Source organism: Biomphalaria glabrata, chromosome 17 (genome assembly GCF_947242115.1).
Source record: "Biomphalaria glabrata chromosome 17, xgBioGlab47.1, whole genome shotgun sequence".
Classification (NCBI taxonomy): Eukaryota; Metazoa; Mollusca; class Gastropoda; family Planorbidae; genus Biomphalaria; species Biomphalaria glabrata.
The window spans coordinates 19,453,695-19,473,040 of record NC_074727.1 but is presented as its reverse complement, the minus strand read 5'-3'; the positions used below and the strand labels follow the sequence as shown (position 1 = coordinate 19,473,040).

The following is a 19,346-nucleotide window of genomic DNA, read 5'->3' as shown; positions in this document are numbered from 1 at the left end:
CAAGCTGTGATTTCTACAAAGAAATTGGACCGCCCCCCCACTCGAAAGTTTATGGGGGGGGGGGGGGGGGATTGATACCATCGCCCCCTCCCGACCCCACCAAATCGGCCAACATACTAGAGGGGGGGGCGAAATAATCTTAAAATAGGTTGAAATATAAATAATTAGTATATATTATTAACATAAGTAATGAATTCGTATACAAATTGTGTGAATTCTATACTAAAATTCGTCCGCCCCCCCCTTAGGGGGGGGGGGTAGGCCGAGTGGGGGGGGCGATCGCCCCTACCGCCCCCCCCCCCCCTGGATCCGCCAGTGTGACCATGCAAGTGGACACGCACTCTTGAAGACAGAGGAAGATAAAGAGCAGACAAGCATTTTTAACTGAAGTGTTTGTGTGAGTATGCGTGTGTTTGTGTGTGTGCGCGAGATCGATCGTATTAGAGGGCCTAAGGTTGTCACGTCGGATAGCGAGCTATTTGCCAAAACTTCAAAAGGTTGCGATGTCGATAGGTTGGTTTTAGGATCTTCAATGATGATTGGTCTCGTGTGTGTCTGAGTTGGATTTACCTGAGTGTTCGACTGTGATACCTTCCAGGGCCCTACACTTACATGAGTCTCCATATTTAGAACATTTCCAGTTTTTTTAAATATATCTGTTAAATATATGCAATTGAAATATACGAGATGAAATTTACAAGAACTCTCTATTTCACTCTACATAAATATGTCAAACTGTCTGATTAATTGATATTATTATTTACATATATAGGTGCTGTAGTTGTTAATAATATTTTAGCAAAATGATTTTTTTTTAATCCTTCAAAATATGTTATAGAGAAGCTTATGCATAAATGTATAAAAAATTATAAATATATCAAGAAATAAGTGGAGGTTGTTGAAACTGATGAACTACGTCAGTTATGGAACGACTATCTCATATCGTAGAGCAGTGTTTCTCAGAGTGGGGTATGCGTACCCTCAGGGGTACGGGAAGACTTTGGAGGGGGTAAGCGTTGTACCTCAATCAGTGGCGTACCGAGGGTGCTAGGCGCCCGGGGCGGTATAGTCTGTTGGCGCCCTCCCCCCCCTATTAGTATGCGTAATCTATATTTGCATTAAAACAATCACCAATCAATAAATTAATTTGTTTTATTGTAAACAAAGTTAGTGAACAATCTTAAGCAACATTAGCCATTTCTTATAGAACTACTTTTCGTGATCTTGCACTAGCAAAGTTGTCAATGACATCATCAAAATTAATTGTTTCGACCAGCTCCTTTTCTATGCTTAGCAATGCCAAGTCTGACAGACGCTCCTGACCCATTGAAGCTCTCAAATAAGTAAAAATGATTTTTAGTTTACTAAAAGAACGCTCACAGCTAGCAACTGACACAGAGATTGTCAGCATAATTTGCAAAGCAATTCGCAAGTTTGGAAATATGTCATTGCCATATGAAATAATAAATGAAAGTAATTTTAATGGGCTGATTGGGGTAGCATCTGGCCGGGTTTTCAGCAACATACTGTAGTCACTGATTTCTACGAACCGTTCAGTTCCATCGATATCAGTTTTATAAAAGTCAGCCAGCGTAGCACAGTGCTGTTGAATATCATTAGAGGTATCATTAGCAAACGATTTGCTGATGTTGAATAGAAATCCAAACTTTTCATCTAACGTCTTCAGACGACCAAATCGTGTTGTCATCTCCTGGATTAGTCTATCAATAACTGATTTCATAATGCGAGTTATTTCTTCAACCGCAGCGAGTCCTGCATCACCAGCATTTTCACCAGGCATCTGTTTTCGACGTTTAATTCTTCCTTCTATCCTAATTACCAATTTTTCACACAGAACTTTAGCTGCATTGACTGCAGTGATGCAAACATCTTCTCGAATACTACTTAGCCGTTGCTGCAGTCCTTCTAAATCCAGTGCTGCGTCATGGAAATTCATTGAAGGATCTTGCAGTCGTTTTTGAATCCGGTCAATTTTTGACAAAACTGCATGCCAGAAATCAAGTAGAGTGATGAAATTGAAATTCATAACATTTTGAAGCAAACTGTATGCATCATTCTGAGTCTCACTAGTTTGAGTACCATCTTCATACAGGTTTTCTAACAGCTGTAAAAATCCATCAAACTGTTCGTGGATTGCATTCACCGCATCTTGTCTTGCACTCCAGCGTGTTGGACATTCTCTCTTCAATGTAATTCCAAGCAATTCTTTCATTTTCTCCCATCGAACAGTTGAAGCACTGAAAAAAACGTAAATTTTCTCAACTGTACCGAAAAATGTAACAACAACTGGATCCTGTTTTGCAGCATGTAATCCAGCTAAATTCAAGCTATGGTTGTTACAATTAACAAACGATGCTTGAGGATTTCGAATGGCAATTCTTTGTTGGAGTCCGGACAGTTCTCCTGCCATTACAGCTGCGTTATCATAACACTGAGATCGACAGTCAGCTATAGGAAGGTTGTCTGCTTGCAACTGTTCAACAATAACATTTTCTAGTGTTGCTGCATCTTTTGCATGAAGCTGAATAAAACCAAGAAAAGATTCTTTGATGGTCACTTTTTTGGTTTTGAAATTAACATCAACAAACCTAATAACTTCCGATAACTGTTCCCGGTGTGCTAGATCAGGTGTTGAATCTAGCATTAGTCCATAATATTTGTTTCGTCGAATATCACAGAGTATCTGCTTTCTGACAGTAGATGCAAGAAGACAGATAAATTCATTTTGAATTCTTGGTGACAGATATGAAACTGAACCCGGAACATTTTTAGAATGCTGTAGATGACTTGATAATAATGGATCAAACTGAGCAATTAGCTTCATTGTGGCCAGGAAATTTCCTATATTGTAACATTCGGTATCATCTTCAGCAAGACTTTCACAGTGACCACGTAAAGCCAAATTTTGGCTAGCTAGAAATTTTATGCAAGCCAGAATTCGTTTCAGCACTTCACGCCATTTCGGCTTTTCATTTTGAATTTGTTTCTTAACTTCCATATCAATCAACATACCTTGTGAAATCCGATGTTCCAATTCCTTCCATTTAGTAAAAGATATTCGCACTTGTCCCTCTTTCTCGTTAACACGATAGGCGGATTTTTTTTTAATACAGGGGGAATAAAAAAATGACAGCAAACGTCTACACCATCGCACAATGCGACAAGAGCTTGCAACAATCACAATAGCCTCGATGACACAGTTCCATACATCAAAGAAGTTTTCCGATCCATGCCGCTGAAAGTATGGTGTAATGTTTTGCTAGTAAAATTAGTATGGTGTAACGTTTTGGTTAATTTGATGGAACCAAAATTATTTATAGAAACATATTGAGAGAGAGAATCAGAAAATAGAAAAAAGAGAGAGGAGATTCTACTTGCGTAAATAAGTTCGCAGTATGTGCCAGATTTAAAGTTGTTGTCTGCTTTTGAAAAGTTGTTTTTTTTCACTTGGGTGTCACCCCCTTATGGATGTCACCCGGTGCGGACCACACCCCCCCCCACCTGCCTAGTGACGCCACTGGTAATACCCATTTTGGCGCCCCCTACTCTCCGGCGCCCGGGGCGGATGCCCCCCCCCCCGCCCCCCCCCTCGGTACGCCACTGACCTCAATCAACTATGCAGATTTTTTAAAATACCCTGTTATAATGTTATGTTAATAAATCAAAGTGTGGTGGGAGGGAGCGAAGGGTACTCAGCATTACAAAATTATAAAAAGTTTTCATTCGGCTATGTTGGGGTTTTTCATTCTGTTTCTTTATTATAATTATTTGTTTTGGCTTATGTATAAAAACATGTACTCTGTTTTAAAAATTCCTAAAAATATCTTTAATATGTTTGCTATTCAAATCAAAGCCAATTTTGAGGTTATGTTAATGATAAAAATATTTACCTGTGGCGCCTAAAATGTTAATACGTACTTCTTGAGTCAGTGTTCCTCAAATTTTTACCTGTGATGTCTAAAATGTTAATACGTATTGCTTGAGTCAGTGTTCCTCAAATGTTTACCTGTGGCGCCTAAAATGTTAATACGTATTGCCTGAGTCAGTGTTCCTTAAATTTTTACCTGTTTTTGCCTAAAATGTTAATACGTATTGCTTGAGTCAGTGTTCCTCAAATGTTTATCTGTGGCGCCTAAAATGTTAATATGTATTGCTTGAGTCAGTGTTCCTCAAATTTTTACCCGTCGCGCCCCCATTCCCCGAATCAAAATTTTCGTTCGCTTCTACCGCCCCCCCCCCCTCCTAATTTTTCCGCATTTGCTCAATTCATTTGATTCCAAGATTGTTTATAGTTTATAGAATGTAGGAAAGACAAAAAAAAATTAAATTTGTTTGGAATCCAAATTTACTTAAGGAATGCTCATGTCGCTTTTTTTGTAAGAAGTTGTATTTTATAGCTAATTTTTTAATTACTTATTTACCCCAAAAAGCTCTATCTTGACTATTTGGAATGGTGGCAGGTTCCCCATTTGCCGCGCCCAAATCAGATAACAAAAAAACACATAACTGTCTATAAAAAATTTGCAAAAAAAAAAAAAAAATTATTATCTTTTAGATATTTTTACATTTTTTAAGCTTTAGTTTTAAGAATGTTTTTGTCTACTGTGTATCCAATGGGAGTTTTGTTTTGTTTTTTACAAATAGTCGCGCTAGCCAAAGTTAGAACGTCGTTTTGATTTATTTATTTTTTCAATATTCAGATTAAACATTATGACTACTGACCTATTTAGTCAATTACCTTGCGTTTATTTGATTATTGATGTGTTGTAACCAAGACCATCACTCAACGATAGGTAATTGGTAATAATACACGCTGTATTTATTATAAGCTATCAACAAACAGTTAGACTTAGACTTCCGCTATAAAGTCACAGCGAGTAATGCCTTAAGTTCTAAGAGTCTTAATCAATACCAGAACATCAGAACAGACCACCGACACACTTCCCAGTGTCGCTCCAGGTCTTCCAAACAGTTCTCTAGTATTACACAGGACAGAACTTAGCCCCAGACTGTTCAGACTCCCATAAATCCAGCCGGATCCACAACAATGCTTCTTCCTCTAATATAAACCTGTCCTCTCCACTACTTGTGTTTAATAGTGCTCAGATGCGTACCATTAGTCTGGCGCGGGAGCAGAGTTACAACACTATATTCAATAAGTAAGTTATATACTCAGGGCAGCAATATATGCATTGTATCTGGCTAAGTCTGGCTTGTTCTCTTGCCACCAGAGCAGTACGACGTTCAGGACGGTTTGTTTCAGCCAAGTAGGGGCGGACATTCCAGTTTTTCCAGCTTTAGGGATCTCCGCCAGTGTGTCCGCACCTGCCACTTCACCACCTGCCACTTCACCACCTGCCACTTCACCACCTGCCACTTCACCACCTGCCACTTCACCACCTGCCACTTCACAACCTGCCACTTCACCACCTGCCACTTCACAACCTGCCACTTCACAACCTGAAACTTCACAACCTGCCACTTCACAACCTGAAACTTCACAACCTGCCACTTCACAACCTGCCACTTCACCACCTGCCACTTCACAACCTGAAACTTCACAACCTGCCACTTCACAACCTGCCACTTCACCACCTGCCACTTCACAACCTGAAACTTCACAACCTGCCTATCGCCGCAGGGCATTTTGATTGATCAACATGGGGGATGAGAATGTGTCTTGCGCGATGAAACTCTATTAAAGTGAGGGATATTTGCGATGCATCAGCCTTACTCTGTCAGTGTGCTATGCTTGGATGGCTGCCTGGTCGTGCGGTTTGCACGCTGGACTGTCGTTTGCTCGTTAGGATTTATCGATGGTCCCTGGTTTGAAATCCTGCCCGCTCCCATCCCCCGTCGTCCAGCGGGAGGTTTGGACTAGGAAGTAAACTATCTAAACTCTGAAGGAACATCCGAAACATGTGAAACATTTTACAAACAAACATTTGCAAGCCCCATAGTGTTTCAAAACATTTCATATAGTTTGCTAGGGGACACCTGATGGCCCTGGTAGTCCAATTCGGTCACTTGAGTACAATGCAGCCGTAAATAGTCTTCAAATGCTGGCGGTGGACAAAGACCAGATACTAGCTCTGGCTAATCCTCACCTTGTTTGGCCCAATAGTCGAGACGGTTTGCCGGGGTGTGGCCTTTGCCGAATGCAGACAATTGCTTAGAGACACAGTTGTGAGCTGGGCTCTGATTGGAGACTAAGATTGATGATGTGAAGTCTGTTTAAGAGAAGGTCCTGCCCTGCAACCTGCCTTTGCCCTTTTTATTTTTATTATTCTTAGTGTTTTATTGTATAACTAGTCGATCGGCGGTGTAGCATACGCCGCTATTTTGCAGGGCCGGTCTTAGGCCAATGCAACCTATGTGACCTAAGGATCCGCACTTTCATGGAACCCGCGCCAATTCAAGGTGTATAAATTATTAAATTAAACCATTTTATAACTTAAAACAGATTTCCCGAGCCCTCCTGTCGATTTACTAGGAGCACCTGAAAATCTTCCGAAATTGCAAATATACGAAAAAGTCCTTAAAATATACGGAAATATATAGAAAAAAATTGTCATTTTGGGGTGTCATTCAATATGGAAAACGCAAATCCTACGCGCTATTAATAAAAACGGCATTATGCATTAGCCGTAATTGTGTAATCAGGGGAAAGAAGCTTCTCGCGCCTCAAACTAATGAAGAATTACTTGAGGTCAACAATTCTCAAAGATAGATTGAAACATTTGGTAATTCTTGCTATTGAGCGGGATCTATGTAGGAAACAAAATTATTATGATATACTGTATGACTTTGCTACACGCAAGGCTCGTAAAGTAATTCTGTACGTAGTAAAGAATGAATAAAATGCATAGACGAATTTATTTACTAATACAAACTCTTAAATTTCACTTATTGTCCGCTTCCCTACCCAAACTTGGCCCCGCGAAATCAGTTTCGAATAGGGCCCCACAATGCTTAAGTCCGACCCTGCTATTTAGTGTTTGTAAAATGTTTGTAAAATGTTTTACATGTTTCGGATGTTCCTTCACAGTTTAGATAGTTTACTTCCTAGTCTAAACCTCCCGCAAGACGAAGGGGGATGTGAGCTGGCAGGGTCTGACAGTCCAGCGCGCAGCCATCCGAAGCGAGCTGTGAAAACGTGTTCTCCCCCCCCCCCCTCTTGTTTTTTTTCATGGGGTGACTATCCGCAGAAATAAGAGAGTGATCTTCCCTTTACTTCTCGTTTAAACTGTTGAGGGAAGAAGAGAATTATATATATAGATTGCTCAGGTCGTGCAAAGCAGGACGTTTTGGCGCAAACGTTTTGGCGTAGTAGTTTGTCGACTGTTAGTTTTAAAGTTATAAATAAGCAAAAAGTAGTACTGCCTGGAAAAGGCGAAACTGATATGCGGGCTACATCGTTTCAACCACAGTAATGCCCAGGCATTTCCATAAGATGATCCATAGTCGATTCGCGACTGAAAGAGGCAATATCGTATCTTATCTTAAGGAATCCAAAAACTATTAGCCAACATCAAACCGAATAAAGCGTCAGGACCTGATGGTATTCCAGCTAGATTACTAAAAGAACTAAGCAATGAGCTAGCACCTGTGTTCATTTCTAACCCTTTTTCTGTTTTTCTCTTTCTGCCTCTCTTTTTCTCTGTCTCTTCATGCCTCTTTCCGCCTCTCTTTCTATCCCTTTTATTTCTTTCTGTTTCTATTTCTTTCTCTTTTCTTAAAATTTCCTTTAATTTTTTTTTGGTCCTTCGCCATTCTTTCTCTTTCTTCCTTTTTTTTCTCTCCTTTTTATTTTTTACTATTTTTATTTCTCCATTTCAACTTTTCATTCTACTTTCTCTCTCTCTCTCTCTCTTTCTCATCTTTTCACTACAATTGTTTCTCTTAGATTTAGAAGATATATATAATAAGGCTTGTCTTCGAGTTCGAAGATAAGTGAGGAATGCAGTATTTCCCGTGGCTGCGCAGTCCCAGCTGTGACCTACATATTTTGCCACATCCAGGGCAAGCATAACCATTGTCCGCAGGTGGTCGATTTAGATTTTCTTTTGTCATCGGCAGCAGATTTTCTTTTGGTCTCAAATGTGTATCCCGCGGCCTTCGTGAGTGACCTCAAGCTGTCTCGTTCCGACGCTGCATGCAGCCAGGTGCTCTCTTCTATGTCAGCCAAGGAAAGTTGAAGCCTACTCTGGTTTTTGAAGCGTTTCCGTGGGGCTCCTCTTTACGTGGACCACCTTTTAGCTAACCAAAAAAGACTGCCTTTGGCATACGTTCGTCTCCCATACGGGATACGTGCCCTGCTCAGCGCAACTGTCGGACCATAAGAAGTCCCTCTATACTGCCCATACCGGCGTTCGCAAGGACATCGCTGCTTGAAGATATATATCCTCTTTTTCTCACTATTTCTTACCCCTTGTCTACTTTTGTTTAACACAATACATCTCTTTTTCTCTTTCTTCCGTATTTCCCCTTTTTATCTCTTTTTCTTGCATCTAGATTCTCGTTCACATTCTATTTATACTTTGTTTTCTTTTTCTACTTCACCAACATTCTATTTTTATGAATCTTTCTTTGTTATTTTCTTTTTTCTCTTTTTTTTTAATTCCTTTTTCTCTCTTTTCTCTCTCTCTCTTTTACTCTCTGTTTAATTTTTATTGCATAGCTAAATACGAGGCGCGGTTGCGGCGACTGAGCGGTAGAGCGCTTGGCTTCGGAACCGGGATCCGGGGTTTGAATCCTGGTGAAGACTGTGATTTTTTATTTCAGGATCTTCGGGCGCCTCCGAGTCCACCCAGCTCTAATGGGTACCTGAAATTAGTTAGGGAAAAGTAAAGGTTGGTCGTTGTGCTGGCTACATGACAACCTCGTTAACCGTAGGTCACAGAAACAGATGACCTTTACATCATCTGCCCTATAGACCACAAGGTCTGAAAGGGGAACTATACTTTACTTTCATTTAAAATACATTATCTCTTTTCTACATTTTTCTTTGTCTAAACTTCTCATTAAAGTTTTGAAAGACTCAAAATAAAACTGTGTTCTTTATCTCAGCATTGTTTCAATGACATTTCTTAAGACCATTCAATTTGCGAGACATTGAGTAGTCTATTTTTACAGTCGCCATTATATAAAGTTATTCCGGAAAAGCTTTTGTTGCTTGATTTGATATACCATTTCCGGAACGCGTATTGTATGATGGTATGACAAATGAACTACAAACAAGTGCTAACTGTGTTCGTTTAAGTGTGACCTAATTTTTTTTTTAAAGGTTGGCTTCAAATTTTCACAGGAAATCTTGTGTAAGCGCGCGCGTGTGTTTGTGTGTGTGTGTGGAACTTACCCGGACACATAAACATATAATCACACGACATGATTAAATAAGAACAATCAACAACAAAAAATATTGTTTCAAGTTGCTTGCTAAATGAATGTCGCAATGCTGTAGATCTGTCTAAAGGAATGGAGGTGGATGAGTTTATTCAGTTCTGCAATCAATCCTCCACACTTGGATCTTCTGATCGGAAAAACTGCATCCTGAGATCAGTGCAAGACCAAGTGATCTTGAAGTACATCGCCTTGTTCACCTACCTGGCCCTGGTCACTCTAGTTGGGGTCATCGGGAACTCTCTTATCCTAGCTGTCTACTTCAGGAGGACAAGAAAGACAGCGACCATCGTCTTCATTGAGGCTATTGCTGTCACTGACCTGCTGACCAATATACTGGTCATTCCAGGTAAGTAATACTAAAACAAAAAAAAGTCTTTTCTTTATATCCTTACAAGTATCTGACATTTCGCACAATATCTGTGTTTTGTAGCGTTGTGAGCATTAGCAGAGGTATACATTTTCTGTTTAATTTGTTCATATTTATCATTTATATAATGTTCTTTAAATCCGTTTCCGTTCTTATTTAAGAATATATATAATTTAAGAATATGTTCAATTTAAGAATATGTATAATTTAAGTATATATATTTATATATATATATATATATATATATATATATATATATATATATATATTATATATATATATATATATATAATTTAAGGATATGTATAATTTAAGAATATTTTATTTAAGATATATACTTGTTGGCCTGTAAATTTGGAATCAGGTTATAGAGCGAATAAACAGAGAACGTATAATGTTACGACTCTAATAAAAACATTCAAAAACATGAAGACCAGAATTTAAACAACGACAACCCCGGCAATCAGATTAGAAGCAGACGATTTGCTGTGCATACTATAAATAGTCAAATTTGTAAAAAATTGTATATTACTTTTAACAATATTTTTTTTTTATTTAAGTAATTCTTTTACTCATTCCATGCTAGATAATACTTTAAACACTCTCATTCTTTCCTACTGTCTCGTTCTCTATATGTCTAATTCTTTTGTATTTTTCGTTATCTAATTTCTTTCTCTCTTTTTTTTTTCTCTATTTATTTTTCTCTCTGTTTATCTTATCTCTGTTTCTTTATTTCAGTTTATGTGTTTTTCTTTGTCTTTCACTCACACTTGTTTAACCTCTCTCTCTCACTCACTCTCTCTCTCTCTTTTACTCTCTTTCTCTCTCTCTCTCTCTTACTCTCACTCACTATATCTCTTACTCTTTCACTCTCACTCTATATTTCTCACACACTAACTCTCTCTTTTTCACTCTATCTCCCACTTTATCTTTCCACCCCCCACACACGCACTCTCTCTCTCTCTCTCTCTCTCTCACTCCCTCTCTCTTTAATGGTTTCTGCCTGTGAGACCTAACATTCTGTGTTGTACACCTTGTAGTGACATACTACGTGCTGATGAAAAGCGTTGCCATAGAAACGTACCTGTGCCGGATCTACTACTTCCTCAACTACTCAACTTCCTTCATATCAGTGGTGCTGCTGCTGGCGGTAGCGGTGGTCAGGTAATTTACATTTGGTTAGAATCATTAAAAAGTCATGTGCTGAATTGATGAATAAACGAATAAATGAACTAATAGACATTCTAGACCAGGAGTTCTTAACCTGTGGATCGTGTCACATTTGGGGGGTCGAATGGCTATTTGCCAGGGGTCAACTAAGACCATTCGAAATTTTAGTCATTCGTCTATTTTGTATTGTAAGTTTTATTTTGATCATTTCAAGCGTGTTGTGACAAGTACACTTTTACCTTTATGGGTATATATGGACACTCTAATGTAGAAACTCAAAGAATATTACTCAGATTAGGGCGTTACTAAATAAATCATGCAAACATTGTGTATCGTCAATAAAATTAAATACAATTAAATTTAAAATAAAAGGAGGGTTGCGGTTGGAAGAGATATTTAAGAATATGAACATATTGCCAGAAGGTACCGAACGATCCTATAATGAGACAGACATCGGTGGTTACTTCTTTTTTTTTTTTAAATATAATTTTCATTCTAAAATAAATGTTGCAGACAATTAAATGAAGATTTTGCTATGTAAAAACGTCATACATTTAAAATTTGATTATGATTTTATTACATTAGCAAAATCACATTTAAGGCCTATACCTAACTAGGCCTATGAACGAAAGAAGTTTTACGGTTAGGGGTCGCTGCCTTCCGGTAAATCTTATTAGGGAGTCAACGGGCTCAAAAGGTTGAGAATTGTTGTTCTAGACATAGATGCCTGTAAGAAAACAACAAATTAACCTAAGATCTAGTTCAATCCGAACTTCATTGACATAAAAAAGGTATGTACTTCATATACATTGCAGTAATCCTACATATCTATGTCTAGGACTTTCTTCAGACACAAAGCAACTTTGATCCTCTCATAGAAATGGGATAAATACCTGATCGGAACGCTGTTGCACACCCAGCTTTATGTGTCAGAAGAAATCGCAGATGTTAATACACCTTTGGGATCAGTGGCGTCTCGGTTTCTGATAGCGTGTAGAACTTTATGCAGTATTCTACCTTAGAGTTATCGGCTGCTGATTTTATCTCAGGGTTGTTTCCCGAAACCTGGTTCTAGCCGCAATGCAACAATGGTCTGGATTCAGAGTTTTGCTTCTCCTAGCTGGATAGCCAGACAAAGCTAACGAGTTCTCCATCGTTTCCAAAGCTTACTCATTTATTCCGTTGCCCGACTAGTTGTAAAAGTTTGTTTTCAGACGCATTCCATTGGAAGCATTTTATAGCTATTGGAATACTTATATCCATTACCATTTCTAATCAAAACCAACCTACGGAACCTTCTGGTACCACCTATTGTTTTAAGTCAAAAGTGTGTATTTGTATTCACTAATTACATCTTACAAAATTATGTTATGTCCTTCTCCGTTATTTCAATAAGGAATTCAATTTTCAATTTATTTATTTCAGATATCGTAAGATCTGTTTACCATTCGCCAAACAGGTGACTGCCAAACATGCCCGACTTATCAGCGTGGGCATCGCTTTGCTTTGCATCACTCTGTGCGTGCCCCACACTATTGTGTCCGGTCGAGCTACTGTCCAGGAGCTGCCACAAGAGGGCATTAGCATTTACGAGTGCGCCATCGATGACTATTTTGTGGAGTCTTTGTGGACAAAGGTCGTCAACGGGTTTTCCATTTTCATCTTCCTTATGTGCTGTGTGCCTGTCACAGTTATGTATTCTAAGATTGGCATTGAGGCCCAGCGTCGGAGACCCACGTACGGGCATGGGAGTTTGCAGAGGCGGGATGTATCGGAAAGCGCTGCAAACTCGGATAGTGTCAAAGACCATTTAAACTGCAAAATCCAATTGGAAAAAGAAAACGCCACGAGCTCTTTGTCACGTGACAACGACACAAGTCTGAGCGAGCAGAAGCCTTCGCCCCTGAAAGAGACGCGTCTCCAGCGAGAGGGCTCCTCGTATTTCTATCGCTCCCAGCGTGGCGCCTGGGCGCTGAACCGCACCACACTGATGCTCCTGACCATCAGCGTCATTTATATACTGACCAATCTGACCACCCTGGTGCTTATCTGCACCAGGTCATTGATCAAAATGAAAATCAGCTCCCTTAGTGTGCTCAGCGCTTCTATATTTAGCATTTGCTTGTATTTATTTATACTGAACAGCGCAGTGAACGCTATTATCTATATCGCTTTAGATCGAAACTTTAGAATCGACTGTGTTAAGCTGATCAAAGGCTTGTGGCAGCAATAATGACGAGTACACTGAAACTATTATCGACTTCAAAGTACGAATGTGCTCAAAACCTTGACTGTGACACTGATAGACTAGTTTTGTTTAACATTTAGGATAATTGGCACAAATTTGAAAGCTTTATGTTCGACAGTATATGTGTATGTGTTTACCATTTGGAAGTGTCTAATTCATTTTACGCTTACAGTTTGAATGCAAGTGGGTGTATGATTACCATTTGAATGCAACTGGTGTATGCTTACCATTCCATTGTAAGTAAATATATATGTTTACCATTTGATAATTGTTCCAATTTTTACTAATTGAATGTAAAGAATACATACGTTTAACATTTCAAATGTTTGTATCAATTGTATGTGTTTATCGTTTTGATCTAAGCAAAATTCATTTAAATGCTAACTTTTTAAAAATTTATTAATTACAGACTTTTCTTTAAAAAAAGAAAATAATCAGTTAATTATTAATCATTATTAATTAGTTAATTAGTTATCCATCAGTTAATCTAGCTTGTTAATTTTTTATCTCTGCTAAGTCATTGATTTCCCTGGCTGATTATATTTGAATGTACGTGAATGAAGCCCTTTGCTAAACGCTGACCATTTAAAAGTATTCGAGTAAGTCTTAATTTATGAGCATTAGCTTTTTAAGCTGGTTAATTAGGAAAGTTTTTACATTTATAAAAATATCAACATAGTTTACAGCGGTCAACAAATACGTAGATGAATATATTAAAAGGTATATAAATAAATAAATAAATAAATATATGTGAGAGACAGACAGACTGACAGACAAACAGAAAGACAACGACAAAAAGGATATATTAATAGTTATATAAATAAATAAATAAATATATGTGACAGACAGACAGACTGACAGACAAACAGAAAGACAAAGACAAAAAGGATATATTAATAGGTATATAAATAAATAAATAAATTTATGTGAGCGACAGACAGACAAACAGAAAGAAAAAGAGAGAGATAGAGAGACTGTGATAGAGAGAGTCACAGAGAGAGAGAGAGAGAGAGAGAGAGAGAGAGAGACAGCGTGAGAGGCAGAGAACGTGATAGAGGAGACAGGAGAGATCACTCTATTTTATATTTGATTTTTAAAGTGTTATCCTCACTGTCACTATAACCACTTGAATTGGACTGTTGTTGTTGTTTTTTTAATATAGTTTCATATATTTTGAACAATGACAACTGTGACTCATCATCGAGGAAAAACATTATTCAAAGTTCTAAATGTCAAACAAAACAAGTTTTGAAACGGAAGAAATATTAAAAACGAAAAAAAAAAACAACAGACGGAGGACATCAGCAGAGATCCAGAAGTTAACATGCGATTAAGCTAAATAATGAGAGATTAACAGTCACTGACCTAATTAGCATGGGCTTCACATTTAGGAGCCGGTACGTGACGTTTTGGCGCATCGCATTTTTTGTTCATTGTTTCAATGAGTTCAAATCTCCAAATTAGCGTAATTAATAACAAATATTTAAACAAAAAATGTTCAACTTAATAAACAAACATGCACAAGCCAACAAAGAAGTAATAATAATAATAACAATAATGATAATAGTAATGATAGTAATAATAACGATACCAGTAGTACTAATAATAAGGCTTGAATTCGTGTCCGAAGATTTATGAGGAATAAGTGATTCCCGTGGCTACGCAGCCCCAGCTGTGTCCTACAAATTTGTCACATCCAGGGCAAGCATAACCATTGTACAAGCCAACATAGGTAAAATACAAACAGGCATAAACATGCAAAAAACATAAATCCCACAAACTGTGTAGCACAGATTAAACTATGGAACTATAGATGGCTACCTGGTAGTGTAATATTGTCTCGTGACATGTAATCTCTGAAGTCCCAAGATCAAACCGAAATAATGGATAAAAATATCTCTTGTTCTAAATATGAATAATCCGTTAGACACGAACACACATACAAAACATAGATATGTATCATTCTTCTTTAAAGAAATAATACAATGAATATAAACAATGTCGTCAAAACCTTTCGCCCCAAAACGTCCCCTTAGCCAAAACGGTAGCGCTAAAACGACCATCGCGCTAAACGGCTGCGTCAAAACGGCAGCGTCAAAACGTCCTGCTTCGCTTAGGAACTGGCCTTGTGTTTAACTGTAAAGGACTCTCTTTTTCTTAATAATAATCATGTTTTATTTTAAAAAAATAATATTTGTAAAAAAAAAAGGAATAATTTAGTGTTGATTAACTTCTTGTCTATAACGTTTTATGGTGGACGTCACGGTAAGTGGCTAAATAGGTTAAAAAAGAAAGAGAGAATAATTAAGAAGTTTACTTTCGAGACCAAGTGCGCCTGACTGCAGACCTGTCACGAGTGGTCAGTCGAGGCCAATCGGTATAGTGTTCTGACTGCAGACCTTTGACGAGGGGTAAGTCGAGACCAATCGGTATAGTGTTCTGACTGCAGACCTGTGACGAGTGGTCAGTTGAGACCAATCGGTATATTGCGCCTGACTGCAGACCTGTCACGAGTGGTCAGTCGAGGCCAATCGGTATAGTGTTCTGACTGCAGACCTTTGACGAGGGGTAAGTCGAGACCAATCGGTATAGTGTTCTGACTGCAGACCTGTGACGAGTGGTCAGTTGAGACCAATCGGTATAGTGCGCCTGACTGCAGACCTGTGACGAGTGGTCAGTTGAGACCAATCGGTATAGTGTTCTGACTGCAGACCTGTGACGAGTGGTCAGTTAAGACCAATCGGTATAGTGTTCTGACTGCAGACCTGTGACGAGTGGTCAGTCGAGACCAATCGGTATAGTGCGCCTGACTGCAGACCTTTGACGAGGGGTAAGTCGAGACAAATCGGTATAGTGTTCTGACTGCAGACCTGTGACGAGTGGTCAGTTGAGACCAATCGGTATAGTGCGCCTGACTGCAGACCTGTGACGAGTGGTCAGTTGAGACCAATCGGTATAGTGTTCTGACTGCAGACCTGTGACGAGTGGTCAGTTAAGACCAATCGGTATAGTGTTCTGACTGCAGACCTCTGACGAGTGGTCAGTCGAGACCAATCGGTATAGTGCGCCTGACTGCAGACCTTTGACGAGGGGTAAGTCGAGACCAATCGGTATAGTGTTCTGACTGCAGACCTGTGACGAGTGGCCAGTTGAGACCAATCGGTATAGTGCGCCTGACTACAAACCTTTGACGAGGGGAAAGTCGAGATCAATCGGTATAATGCGCCAAACTAAAGACCTGTCACGAGTGGTCAGTCGAGGCCAATAGGTATATTGCGCCAAACTGCAGACCTTTGACAAGGGGTAAGTTGAGACCAATCGGTATAGTGTTCTGACTGCAGACCTGTGACGAGTGGCCAGTTGAGACCAATCGGTATATTGCGCCTGACTGCAGACCTGTGACGAGTGGTCAGTCGAGGCCAATAGGTATATTGCGCCAAACTGCAGACCTTTGACGAGGGGTAAGTCGAGACCAATCGGTATAGTGTTCTGACCAGACCTGTGACGAGTGGTCAGTTGAGACCAATCAGTATTATTGCGCCTGACTGCAGACCTGTCACGAGTGGTCAGTCGAGGCCAATCGGTATATTGCGCCTGACTGCAGACCTTTGACGAGGGGTAAGTCGAGACCAATCGGTATATTGCGCCAAACTGCAGACCTGTCACGAGTGGTCAGTCGAGGCCAATAGGTATATTGCGCCTGACTGCAGACCTGTGACGAGTGGTCAGTCGAGACCAATCGGTAAATTGCGCCAAACTGCAGACCTGTCACGAGTGGTCAGTCGAGGCCAATCGGTATATTGCGCCAAACTGCAAACCTGTCACGAGTGATCAGTCGAGGCCAATCGGTATATTGCGCCAAACTGCAGACCTGTCACGAGTGGTCAGTCGAGACCAATCGGTATAGTGCACCTGACTGCAGACCTTTGACGAGGGGTAAGTCGAAACCAATCGGTATATTGCGCCAAACTGCAGACCTGTCACGAGTGGTCAGTCGAGACCAATCGGTATAGTGCGCCTGACTGCAGACCTGTTACGAGTGGTCAGTTGAGGCCAATCGGTATAGTGCGCCTGACTGCAGACCTTTGACGGGGGGTAAGTCGAGACCAATCGGTATAGTGTTCTGACTGCAGACCTGTGACAAGTGGTCAGTCGAAGCCAATCGGTATAGTGCGCCTGACTGCAGACCTTTGACAAGGGGTAAGTCGAGACCAATCGGTATAGTGTTCTGACTGCAGACCTGTGACGAGTGTTCAGTTGAGACCAATCGGTATAGTGCGCCTAACTGCAAACCTTTGACGAGGGGTAAGTCGAGACCAATCGTTATAGTGTTCTGACTGCAGACCTGTCACGAGTGGTCAGTCGAGACCAATCGGTATATTGCGCCAAACTGCAGACCTGTCACGAGTGGTCAGTCGACACCAATCGGTATAGTGTTCTGACTGCAGACCTGTGACAAGTGGTCAGTCGAGGCCAATCGGTATAGTGCGCCTGACTGCAGACCTGTCACGAGTGGTCAGTCGAGACCAATCGGTATAGTGCGCCTGACTGCAGACCTTTGACGAGTGGTCAGTCGAGGCCAATCGGTATATTGCGCCAAACTGCAGACCTGTCACGAGTGGTCAGTCGAGGCCAAACGGTATATTGCGCCAAACTGCAGACCTGTCACGAGTGGTCAGTCGAGACCAATCGGTATAGTGCACCTGACTGCAGACCTTTGACGAGGGGTAAGTCGAGACCAATCGGTATATTGCGCCAAACTGCAGACCTGTCACGAGTGGTCAGTCGAGACCAATCGGTATAGTGCGCCTGACTGCAGACCTGTTACGAGTGGTCAGTTGAGGCCAATCGGTATAGTGCGCCTGACTGCAGACCTTTGACGGGGGGTAAGTCGAGACCAATCGGTATAGTGTTCTGACTGCAGACCTGTGACAAGTGGTCAGTCGAGGCAAATCGGTATAGTGCGGCTGACTGCAGACCTTTGACAAGGGGTAAGTCGAGACCAATCGGTATAGTGTTCTGACTGCAGACCTGTGACGAGTGTTCAGTTGAGACCAATCGGTATAGTGCGCCTGACTGCAGACCTTTGACAAGGAGTAAGTCAAGACCAATCGGTATAGTGTTCTGACTGCAGACCTGTGACGAGTGTTCAGTTGAGACCAATCGGTATAGTGCGCCTGACTGCAGACCTTTGACGAGGGGTAAGTCGAGACCAATCGGTATATTGCGCCAAACTGCAGACCTGTCACGAGTGGTCAGTCGAGACCAATCGGTATAGTGTTCTGACTGCAGACCTGTGACAAGTGGTCAGTCGAGGCCAATCGGTATAATGCACCTGACTGCAGACCTGTCACGAGTGGTCAGTCGAGACCAATCGGTATAGTGCGCCTGACTGCAGACCTTTGACGAGGGGTAAGTCGAGACCAATCGGTATAGTGCGCCTGACTGCAGACCTGTGACGAGTGGTCAGTTGAGACCAATCGGTATAGTGCGCCTGACTGCAGACCTTTGACGAGGAGTAAGTCGAGACCAATCGGTATAGTGCGCCTGACTGCAGACCTGTCACGAGTGGTTAGTCGAGACTAATCGGTATAGTGCGCCTGACTGCATACCTGTCACGAGTGGTCAGTCGAGACCAATCGGTATAGTGCGCCTGACTGCATACCTGTCACGAGTGGTCAGTCGAGACCAATCGGTATAGTGCGCCTGACTGCAGACCTTTGACGAGTGGTCAGTCGAGACCAATCGGTATATTGCGCCAAACTGCAGACCTGTCACGAGTGGTTAGTCGAGACCAATCGGTATAGTGCGCCTGACTGCAGACCTTTGACGAGTGGTCAGTCGAGACCAATCGGTATAGTGCGCCTGACTGCAGACCTGTCACGAGTGGTCAGTCGAGACCAATCGGTATAGTGCGCCTGACTGCAGACCTGTCACGAGTGGTCAGTCGAGACCAATCGGTATAGTGCGCCTGACTGCAGACCTGTCACGAGTGGTCAGTCGAGACCAATAGCTCTTTGCCACGACATAGATCTGTGTATGGTCCGGTGTGATTGATTTCGCTAAACTAAAAAAACGGACTATATATTATTGGGATTTTTAAACTAAAAAACGAGTTTAAACATTTAAGATAAC

The 19,346-nt window shown here is 40.8% G+C and overlaps 3 protein-coding genes across 3 annotated transcripts; 2 read left to right on the top strand and 1 right to left on the bottom strand.

The window, feature by feature from the left end:
• Window positions 1-1,201: 1,201 nt before the first annotated feature.
• LOC129923756 (zinc finger MYM-type protein 1-like) lies at window positions 1,202-3,031 on the bottom strand. Its single transcript, XM_056016278.1, has one exon. The coding sequence runs from the start codon at window positions 3,029-3,031 to the stop codon at window positions 1,202-1,204; it is 1,830 nt and encodes a 609-aa protein (XP_055872253.1).
• Window positions 3,032-3,250: 219 nt separating this feature from the next.
• LOC129923755 (salivary glue protein Sgs-3-like) lies at window positions 3,251-5,672 on the top strand. The gene is made up of 2 exons (XM_056016277.1): window positions 3,251-3,262; window positions 5,253-5,672. Exons 1-2 carry the CDS (start codon window positions 3,251-3,253, stop codon window positions 5,670-5,672), a joined length of 432 nt encoding a protein of 143 aa, XP_055872252.1.
• Window positions 5,673-9,241: 3,569 nt separating this feature from the next.
• LOC106056574 (5-hydroxytryptamine receptor 1E-like) lies at window positions 9,242-13,886 on the top strand. The gene is made up of 3 exons (XM_056016496.1): window positions 9,242-9,772; window positions 10,834-10,957; window positions 12,389-13,886. Exons 1-3 carry the CDS (start codon window positions 9,499-9,501, stop codon window positions 13,194-13,196), a joined length of 1,206 nt encoding a protein of 401 aa, XP_055872471.1. The 5' UTR covers window positions 9,242-9,498; the 3' UTR covers window positions 13,197-13,886.
• The last annotated feature ends 5,460 nt before the right edge of the window (window positions 13,887-19,346 follow it).